Below are 10,550 nucleotides of genomic sequence, written 5' to 3'. Positions count from 1 at the left end.
GCGTGACAGAAATGTAGTATAGTTCTTCTGATTCACTATTTCGCTTCCCTCATGTTCAGGGCATTGCAGGCTGCTATATAGAATTAGTGTGGGTAGGAGGTGCTGCACTTTACACTTTGTGCAGTAACAGGATCCATCACAATCTTTTCTATTATTTTTTCCCATTTGCCTATTGAGCAATGATTGAGACTGTAAGTGTGAGCCACCATCTATAAACAGCAGCTGCTTTACCTGTCTGATAGTAGTGCTGCGGATCCCTGTGCTCGCTGCTGTACAGCAGTGGGTACATAGATGACATAGCAAGATAGCGCTACTTTATTAATCCCTAGATGCTGCTACCTATACTGGCCGCGGCTTCTAGGTGATTAGACTGGGATCTAATGCAATTGCAGAACTCTGATGAGAAACAAAGGCCCCAGGACTGCCATGGCTGTATTTTCGGCTGGGCCAAAGTCAGGGTCAAAATATTATCAGCTTATTACTGTCAGGATCTATTGCCTTACTGTACTAAGCAAATCCATCTGCACTTTATTGTATAGGATGGCAGCTCCCCCGGACCGATCATCCTGCAGGAGACGGTGGTGGCCGATCCTGAGGTCCATACATGTACACTAATGGAAGAAGCTGAACAGAGGGCAGTAGCCAAAGCCATATACCTGGTAGCCAGTGGAAGTGTCACCTTTGGATTGGAGGGGTGTATTGTATGGAAATCTGAGGAGTGAAGGTGGGTTTATACTGAGGTGTTACACCCTGGTTGAGCTTGTATGAATAAACACAATAATATTAGACATTTTTCAAAACTGTTGCCAAGATTAGTAACCGATAGTCAGGAGCTCAGCCGTGACGTGTACCTGCACTTTACACTTTTATCTATAATAATTGGGATTTCTGTACCTGTAGCCACTTGAAACTATAACATTTATATCTTATTTCTTTTGCCCAAATGAAAATCCACCCTAAATAGCAGGAAAGCATTTCTTCCTTTCTTCACCCCTCCAAAAACAGATTAAAAATTGACCAAAAAGTTTGATGTAACCCAAAATTGTACCAATGAAAAGTGGATACGCGTTATCACCACATTACATGCACCCTGTGCTCTTAAGGGGTGGGATGTAAAATACTTATCCACGAACATATAAAATAAATTGCTACTACTACTAGCACATGATGGTGAATGGTTTTGTTTATTGCTGGTAAATGTCCTTTTAGGTTCTTCTCTGCCACTAGTGGTGTGAGCTCCACCGAGGGCAAAGGACTACAAGTTGCCATTGTTTATCCATCGGCACTCAGGAGAGGAAAAACCCCCTGTGGGGGAAACCTCTAGGGAACCATGGCCTAAGGATAAGTGCCCTTCCCTGGGTGCACGAGGCAACATGTCATCCAGAAATGCTGGTCCGCGGTCATATTAGTGACTCCTGGTAGGATTTTCATGGTCTCCAGCTTCTTCTTGTATTCAGACACTGCAGATGCAGCAATAACCCCTATCCCTGATTATGGCAGGGCAGAGGAGTGGATATGGCTGCACTGCAGGTCACGGCCCTCAGGACACTCCTAGTGCTGATGGAATAGGAACAGGTGAACAGCGGTTCTCAGGCTGTTCACTTCCAGGGTTTTATCCTCCTCCAGATCCTGTGGAAGGCGTCCTTCACAATACTGCCAAATGTCCTGTCGGGAGAGATAATAGGTTAGAAAGAATCCTTATGTTGCAATAAGACACATGAATTGGGACTGTCCTAAAGGGATAACGTGTAAGCCGCAGTCAGTAAGAGGCTTCCACACTACACTCTGCTGACCGATTCATAGGATAAGAAATGAGCCTCAAAAAGTCCCCCTATCCCCGTCCCATTTACACTGACTCACCTCCGATGGGGTTTTACAGGCCTTCGATTAGATATTATAGGTTTTGGTATTGATTCTATGACCTTCCATCCTTCATTGGCAAATGTGAATCCACAGAACAGGTTTTGACCTGTTTCGTCTATTGGTGTATTGTTAGCTTCAGTAAAGCACAGGACGTCTTTCATTGTATCAGATGTCATCACTGGTGGCTGCGGAAAGAAGATACAAGAGTGAGAGCGTTCATAAAGAAGAAACAACAGAAATGTACTACTGCCACCATCTTCTCTGGGTCATTTACTTACAGGGGGTAGCTGGAATGAAGGGCATGCTGTGGCTTCCTCTATATCTGTCCAGTTGATCTCCATAAAGAATGGATGATCTCTGATGTTCTCCACAAATTTCTGCCGACTTTCTGCTGACTTATCCAAGAGCTGGGAACATATAATGAAGATGATTATTGAGTCTCCAGTTATCCTCCATTGTGTATTTCATTACATATATTCGCTGTATTACTGAGATGTGTCTTTATACTCACCCCGTTAATGATGGCTTTGAGTTGGGGGTCCATTTCATTTGGGAAGACAGGATCATCATTGATTATTGCTTCAAGGGCCCTACAAATTTCCCCTCGATAGAATGGATGTCTGCCAGTAGCCATCACGTATATCACCAGACCAGCAGAGAACCAGTCCACTGCCGTGTTGTATGGCTTGTTTTGAAGAATCTGTAAAGACATGAAAAAGATAATAAGAACATTGTCCAACCAGCAGAAGACATGAAGATGTCCAGCCTTGTATATCAGTGATCCCTCAGGGACATGTAGATGATTCCTCACCTCAGGAGCCATGTATAAACGAGTCCCGGCCCAACCTGAAGTCTTTGTATCGCCAAAGATGTTCATCACTGCAAGACCGAAATCAGCGATCTTCAAGTGACCGGTGCTGTCCAGTAAAATGTTGTCCGGTTTTATGTCTCTGGAAAGAGTTTAAAAAATATCATATTGCAATTATTATATTAGCTGGGCTGATAACGTTTTAGGGCCTGAGATATCAAGTGTCTACAGGGGATATTAGGATGAGGGTATAAGAGTATATATACAAGGTCTACAGAGAAGACGTACTGCACCTACCTGTGTATGATGCCTCTGGAGTGGAGAAACTGCAGCCCACAGATCAGCTCAGCAGCAAGAAATCTAATGAGAAATAAAACAACAGAAAATGATCAACATCCATCATTTCATGAAACTAAACTGAGGCGAATAATGACGTAAAGCCATTTGAGCCTGACAACCATCATCTTCATGTAAAGACAGCCTGGACTGGTTGCCCCGAAAGGGCTCAAGGGACGGCAACATAACTAAGGAGGAAAAATATACCTGATAACCATGACTATACAAATTGAGGTCACGGAAGCCCACAATGGGGTCTAACTGTGCCTAGCACTTACTCTATAGCAGGGGTGGGGAACGTCCGCCCGCGGCCAAATGCGGCCCGTGGCGACTGTGTATGCGGCCCCCGGGCACATTCCGGGGGACAGCTGTGCTGTGGCGGCAGCCACGCTTTTCCCGGCTGCTGGCCCTTTAAATCCCACTGCCTGATGATCTGAGAGTAGATGCTAGAATGTATGGGCTCTATCCAGATCCTGACTTCCAGGACCTGACTGCAGCCCATACATTCTAGGTTTAACCATGACCTGTGCTAGTGTGCTCTGGTGGGCGGGGTAAGCAGCACGCTGCGATAAAGTCACAGAAGAGCTGCAGCAGATTTACCAGCCTCCCGGACCTGTGTTGTGCTGTGTGTGTGACTCCTCCCCCACCCCAGTACTATGAGTGCTCAACCCATCGCTGCCCCCCCGCTCAGTGCGGTGTACCCCCTAGTGCAGTGTGTACCCCCTGTGCAGTGTGTACCCCCTAATGCTGTGTGTACCCCCCTGTGCTGTGCACCCCCTAGTACAGTGTGTACCCCCTAATGCTGTGTGTACCTCCAGTGCTGTGTACTTCCTAGTACAGTTTGTACCCCCTAATGCTGTGTGTACCCCCAGTGCTGTGTACCCCCTAGTACAGTGTGTACCACCTAATGCTGTGTACCCCCAGTACTGTGTACCCCCTAGTACAGTGTGTACCCCCAGTGCTGTGTACCCCCTAGTACACTGTGTACCGCCTCAGTGCTGTGTAACCTCTTCACTGCTGTCCATGCCCCCCTAGTGCTGTCTGTACACCCTGGGTGATGTCTATGCTCCCCCAGTGCTGTATAACATGCTATGAAAAAAAAGACATGGATCGCACATCCCACAAAAATACAATGATCATCGTATTTTTGTGGAATGTGCGATCCATGTCTTTTTCTTTATAGCATGTCCCCCAGTGCTGTCCGCACCACCTAATGCTGTCCATGCTGCCACCAGTGCTGTCCATTCCACGGTCAGTGCTGTCTGTGCCCACTTATGCTGTCCGTGCTCCCCAGTGCTGTGTGCTACCCCTCAGTACTGTGTACCCTCTAGTGCTCTGTACTCTCCACTGCTGTCTATGCCCCCCAGTCCGTGCCCTCCTGGTGATGTCTATGCTCCCTCAGTCCTGTCGGTGTCTCCCTAGTAATGCCACCTTGTGCTGTCCATTCTGCTCCCTATTGCTGTCCGTGCTGCTCCCTATTGCTGTCCGTGCTGCCTCCTAGTGCAGTCCGTGCTGCCTCCTAGTGCAGTTCGTGCTGCCTCCTAGTGCAGTTCGTGCTGCCTCCGAGTGCAGTTTGTTGTGCCACCTAGTGCTGTCTGTGCTGCCACCTAGTGCTGTCTGTGCTGCTACCTAGTGCTGTCTGTTCTGCCATCTAGTGCTGTCCGTGCTGCCACCTAATGTTGTCATTGTCCCCAGTCATGTCTGTGCCATCGCCAGGGCTGTCCATGCCCCCCTAGTGATGTATATGCCCCAGCCCCTCCTGTGATGTATACGCCTCAGCCCCTCCTGTGACATATATCCCCAGCCTCTCCTGTGATGTGTACTCCCAATGTCTCCTGTAATTTATGCACCCCAGCGTCTCCTGTGATGTCTATGCCCCCAGCATCTCCATATCGAGACAAATCTGGAAAAGCAGCTGTGAGAAACAAGATGATCAATATCACCGAACATCACAGCCGCACCAAAGAAGAAGCTCCAGCCACCACACTAGGGGTGAGTTAATTAATCATTTGACCAAATATACCAGGGTACTTTTCAAGTTGATAATTTTGTTTCCAAAGGTTAGTAGGAAATTCCAAATGGCCCCCGGCAGTAAAAAGGTTCCCCACCCCTGCTCTATAGCATATACCTAAAACAGGAGGACCAAAGTACTTAATTGTGCAAAGAATAACAAAGTTTATTGATGTACAAAAAGACAAGACACATAAAAGAAAAAAATTGCCGTAATATAAAACCATTAAAAACACCTTAAATATGGGTAAAATAACCCTTGAAATGGGACAGAGAGATGGTTAAATAGCCATAGGGTATGAATAGTCTAATGCGGGCGTCACACGGGATGAGATATCGGGCGATATTTCGGCGGGGTCACGTCGTAAGTGATGCACTTCCAGCATCGTTTGATATATCGTAGCGTGTGACAGCTACGAGCGACGGTTAACGAGGAAAAATACTCACCTTATCGTTGCTCGTTGACATGTCGCTCAGTTTCAAAAAGTCGTTTATTCTTCTCTGCGCCTCTTGTTCATCGTTCCCGAGGCAGCACACATCGCTCCGTGTGACACTCCGGGAACGATGAACACAGCTTATCTGCGTCCGGCAATGCGGAAGGAAGGAGGTGGGCGGGATGTTTACGTCCCGCTCATCTCCACCCCTCCGCTTCTATTGGCCGGCCGCTGTGTGACGTCGCTGTAACGCTGAACGTCCCTCCCACTTCAGAAAGTGGATGTTCGCCGCCCACAGCGAGGTCGTCCGGCAGATAAGTACGTGTGACGGGGGTTAACAACTAATTGCCCGTGGCACACAAACGACGAGGGCGAGTGTGATTGCTTATGCGATCGCACGACATATCACCCCGTGTGACGCCTGCATAAGCCAATGAAGGATGTATCCTATAGGCTGTATCATGCATAAGTATATCATGTATAAACATTAGCCAATGATGGATGTATCCTGTAGCCTTATATCATGCATGAGGACATCAAAGAAGTCATGAATTGTTGTATTATGCCAAAAATCACAATTGTGCAAAAACCCAACAGGCTATAATGGATATTTCATGGAAATATAAACTGATATAGTCAATAAAATACAAATGTGACAATAACAATAGTCACTGAAACAATAGTCACTGGTATGGGGGCTTATCTTTATGGGGATCCCCCTTTTCCTGGGACATGTAGTGCTTTTACATAAAGCACTGCCTGGCTTTCAGTGACTATTGTTATTGTCACATTTGTATTTTACTGACTATATCAGTTTATATTTCCAGGAAATATCCATTATAGCCTATTGGGTTTTTGCACAATTGTGATTTTTGGCATAATACAACAATTCATGACTTCTTTGATGTTCTCATGCATGATATAATCCATCATTGGTAAATGTTAATACATGATATACTTATGCATAATACAGCCGATAGGATACATCCTTCATTGGCTTAGGCTATTCATATCCTATGACTATTTAGCCATCTCTCTGTCCCATTTCAACGGTTATTTTCCCCATATTTATGGTGTTTTTAATGGTTATATATTATGGCCATTTTTTTTCTGTTGTGTGTCTTGTATTTTTGTGCATCAATAAACTTTGTTATTCTTTGCATAACTAAAGAGGGATGCTAGGCCTCAGGGATAGCAAGGGGTTAAGGTGTAGTGCATTTTGTGCGGGGAAAATTGTGAGGTGGAGTTATAGGGGTTGTGGGGCAATGGGATTGGTCAGGGGGAGGTCTGTTGTAGTGTAGATGTATAGGGCAGGTCTGTGGGGTGGGTGGTCATTCGGTACCTGCAGGCATCTGGAATCGTCCTTAGACAGATTTGCTGGGGGGCATTTTTGTCTGGGAATGTGTTCACGGTAGCAATCGTGTCCGCCTCCCTGGCGGTGGAACTTTAGGATCGGGGAGCGGGTGGTAGGTTGGCCAGAGGCCATGATATAATTGCAGTTTGTGGATACAAGCGGCGTTGTGTATAGGGTCTGGTGTTGCTTTCAGCGGTTGAAGGCCGAGTTTCAGGGAAGTGGTTGGCGTTGGGCACTTGGTTGGTGCAGGGTTTGTCGGAAGGTCCAGGGTTATGGTGTCACTGGGTCTGGTGTAGTGAGGGGTGCGTCCGGATTCCTTTAGGACTTCAGGACAAATTAGGGTTGCCTTCCTTTCAGTTAGGGGGTGTCGTTGGATCTGCATTATAGTGGCAGAATGGGTGAGAATTTCGTGTCTCATCTTTGGAGTGGGGCAGCGGTAGTGGCTGCTGGTCTGGGGGGCTCTTAAGGTGCGTATAATTGGTTGGGTTCAATTGGCTAGTTATGTATGGTATGGCAAACTTTATGTGGCATATGGGTCGTTTGGTTTGTACCCCGAAGTCGGAGGTGTGTCCTGTTACTTTATGTATTTCGAACTTCCCCTTTTGGGGTGGGGGCGTTTTAGCACGTTGGTAAAATTAAATAATTCCCTTCAGGCCGGTGCTTGGCTTGATGGATAGCAGTTCAATGTCGCCAGGGAGGAGGGGAAACTTTAGTGTATGGTAATGGCCTTGAAGTGGGTATTTGAGGACTGGTGCTATCACGTAGGTTGGATGGACCACCGGATGTTTTGGTACTGCACATGGGTGAGATGTTCTTGGACCAAGGTGTCCAGGGACTTGATCCATGACATCAAGCTTGTCTGTCTTGGGCCCTTGTCTTCCCGCCCGGGTATTGTGCTCGTGTGGTCGGATATAGTGGCTCACTTGTTCTGGAGGTATGCACAGTTGGGTGACAGGGCACGTTTTTTAAAAAACTACCACAGGATTTTTGATGGTGCGGTGCATATGGGCGGAGCAGTGATGCGGCACTGGGTTTTGGAGTCTCTATCTGGTGAGTTGTGAGGTTCAATGGAGTTCATTTGAGCCCATTTGGTATTGCCATTGAGATATTGGCGTACTTGGGGGGCCATAGTGAAGGCCCTGGTTGATCTTTGGTGGCGGGACTCCCACTTACAAGGTATCATACAAGCTCGCTGTGGCAAAAAGGAGGGGGTATTTGAAGTCGGTGGATTGCACAAAAAGCGGAGGGTAACCCAGTGCAGGAACGGGTTAACCCTGGTGGTGCATTGGTATACTTGGTTAAGGTGGGTCCCTGTTGTGCTGAGTCTCAGCAGAATATGTTAATTTGGGTCCCTGCTTGGCTGGGTTCCAGCGGGACATTGGTTGGGCCACACAAGGCTGGATGTCCTTGAACCGGTGTAGTGCGGCTGAGAGCACGTGGTGGAGCTGGTGTTACAATCATGTACAACCGGACTCTTCACTTACCCCCCCTCCTTTGCTGGTGGTTTTATGGAGTTATTGCTATGTTTATGGATGATATGTTACTGATTGTTTGTTGTTAATAAACCGGGCTGTTGTGGCCTTTTACATCCAATATCACACAGTCTTTGTGTCTTATTTTAGTTTACGAAATTGGAAAAGGTGTTCTTTTGGGCTAGGGTTAGTATAGCAATGCAAAGCCGTCAGTTAGTCTTTCCTAAGTCATATATCCATGTTCTGTCTTACCTGGTGGCTGAAATGGGAAATGGGCCATTGGTTGACATGATGTCTATAAGGTCTCCTCTGCTGAGATATTCCATGACGTAGAATAAGTAGTCCTGTGATAAAGCAGGGGAGATAATAGGTGTTACTGGTATAGTCTAGATATGCGGCACTGGTGGTAATGTTACAATACATGTAATACTATGGTAATGTCCTAGAAGAACATTGCATGGCCATATGGACAGGCATTCATAGAATATATAGAAGGCTCAGAGCTGTTAGATTGTGAGCCTTTTACATAGCTACATAGGTTGAAAAAAAGACCTTGGTTCATGTAGTTCAAACTTCCTCCAACAATTATACATTTTGTAACTAAATCATTTATAACCGACAATGTTGTGTGCACTAAGGAAATCATCGAGTCCAGATATAAAAGTTGTGATAGTGTCAGCCATTGCTACCTCTTGTGGTTGGGCATTGCAGTGTGAATGCTCTAACTGTAAAGAACCCTTTCCTATTTAGCTGCCGTAATTACCTTTCTTCCACTCACAGAGAGTGCCCCCTAGTCCTTAGTAATGTCTTTGGAAGGAATAAGTCATGTTCCAGTCTTTTGTATTCATACATATAAATGAGATCTCCTGTGAGAAGTCTTATTTTAAAAGCTAAACAAATCCAACTTTTCCACCTCTCATCATATGGGAGTTGTCCATTCCTTGCAATAATCTAGTTGCTGCCTTTGAATAGACTCTAACTTCTGAACATCATTTTTAAAATGTGGAGCCCAAAAGTGAATCCCATATTCCAGATGTGGCCTTACAAGTGATATATATAGGGGTAACTATAGAGGGTTAAGTATAGGAGTACTTATGGAGGGATTACCTGGGACTGGAAGGTGGCAAAAGCCCGAGTAATGAATGGACTCTTCCTAGTCATCTCCAGGACCTGTCGTTCTATCAGGATCTCGTCTCTTGATATATTAAGTAGGAGCCTCTTCTTCACCATCTTCACTGCCACTTGTTGTTGGGAGGCCTTATGTGTGGCCAACATGACCTGGAGGATACAAAGCATTAGAACTGGAGGAAAGGCCCGTCCTGCCATGAGACGTGACAAGAAGATGTGAAGCAGTGATGTTCCTAGGGTCATATCATCCACATCACACATGAGGAAGACGTCACCACAATTCCTAATACTTACTTTACCAAATCCGCCCTCTCCAAGGATTTTATGGAAGGTGAAGCTCTCCAGTCCAGTCACAATGATGGGAGATTCAGCCGGGGTTGTCCCTGATGGAGAGAGGAGAAATAAGATGTATTATTCCTATATAATTCTAATGTGGCCTCCTATAGCAATTACAACATGAGGTAGAACAATATTAGAAGGTATCAAAGAGAAAAGGCACAAAAATCATAATAGGTGGGGTATTCTAAAGGTTCATAATCCCATGAATTACTATATTGGGGCTATTGGCTCTCGGGGTCTTATTTCTGTACTCACCTGACAGCTGCTCAGTGTCAGCTTTGGGGGACCCACTGGATCCATCATCAGCTTTGTCCCCCATCGCTTCTCCCCTTTTCCTCTTGCTCTCGATACTCTCCTGTATCGGGCTTCCAGGTCTTTTTGCAGCCTTGATAAGGCTTTGGTTGGTGCCATCTTTTTCATCCTCTGATGTTTCTATTTTCCTTTTTTTTGGCACCTCAATTATGCTTTCTCCCTTTCTCTTCCTCAAACTCTCCATATTCAGCTCAGGTTCAGCTTTGGGGGAGACGCTGGATTTATCATCAGCTTTGTCCCCCATCGCTTGTCCCCTTTTCCTCTTGCTCTCGATACTCTCCTGTATCGGGCTTCCAGGTCTCTTTGGAGCCTTGATAAGGCTTTGGTTGGTGCCATCTTTATCACCCTCTGATGTTTCTATTTTCCTTTTTTTTGGCACCTCATCTCTGCTCTCTCTCTTTTTCTTCCTTAAACTCTCCATATTCAGCTCCATAGATGAAATTCTGGGCTGAGGAAGGTCCTGTCCACTCTGGAGCGCTCTCGGATGGCTCCTG

General features: G+C 46.1%; 1 protein-coding gene across 1 annotated transcript; it reads right to left on the bottom strand.

Annotated features, from left to right (window-relative positions):
• Positions 1–1,598: 1,598 nt before the first annotated feature.
• Positions 1,599–10,300, bottom strand: LOC142286246 (protein kinase C delta type-like). The gene is made up of 10 exons (XM_075333336.1): positions 10,234–10,300; positions 9,700–9,788; positions 9,385–9,555; positions 8,530–8,621; positions 2,969–3,031; positions 2,675–2,813; positions 2,375–2,563; positions 2,142–2,270; positions 1,861–2,048; positions 1,599–1,665 (listed from the first exon to the last, which is right to left on the bottom strand). Exons 1-10 carry the CDS (start codon positions 10,298–10,300, stop codon positions 1,599–1,601), a joined length of 1,194 nt encoding a protein of 397 aa, XP_075189451.1.
• Positions 10,301–10,550: the final 250 nt, after the last annotated feature.

This window comes from Anomaloglossus baeobatrachus, chromosome 2 (assembly GCF_048569485.1).
Source record: "Anomaloglossus baeobatrachus isolate aAnoBae1 chromosome 2, aAnoBae1.hap1, whole genome shotgun sequence".
Lineage (NCBI taxonomy): Eukaryota > Metazoa > Chordata > Amphibia > Anura > Aromobatidae > Anomaloglossus > Anomaloglossus baeobatrachus.
This window is presented reverse-complemented; position numbering and strand designations above follow the sequence as displayed.

Coding starts and splice junctions, on each gene's coding strand:
- LOC142286246 (XM_075333336.1), bottom strand. CDS start 10,300: ATGGGGGACAAAGCTGATGATAAATCCAGCGTCTCCCCCAAAGCTGAA. Junction 2,814..2,968: donor TCCAGAGGCATCATACACAG/GTAGGTGCAGTA, acceptor AACTCTTTCCAG/AGACATAAAACCGGACAACA. Junction 1,666..1,860: donor CCTGTAAAACCCCATCGGAG/GTGAGTCAGTGT, acceptor CTCTCCCGACAG/GACATTTGGCAGTATTGTGA.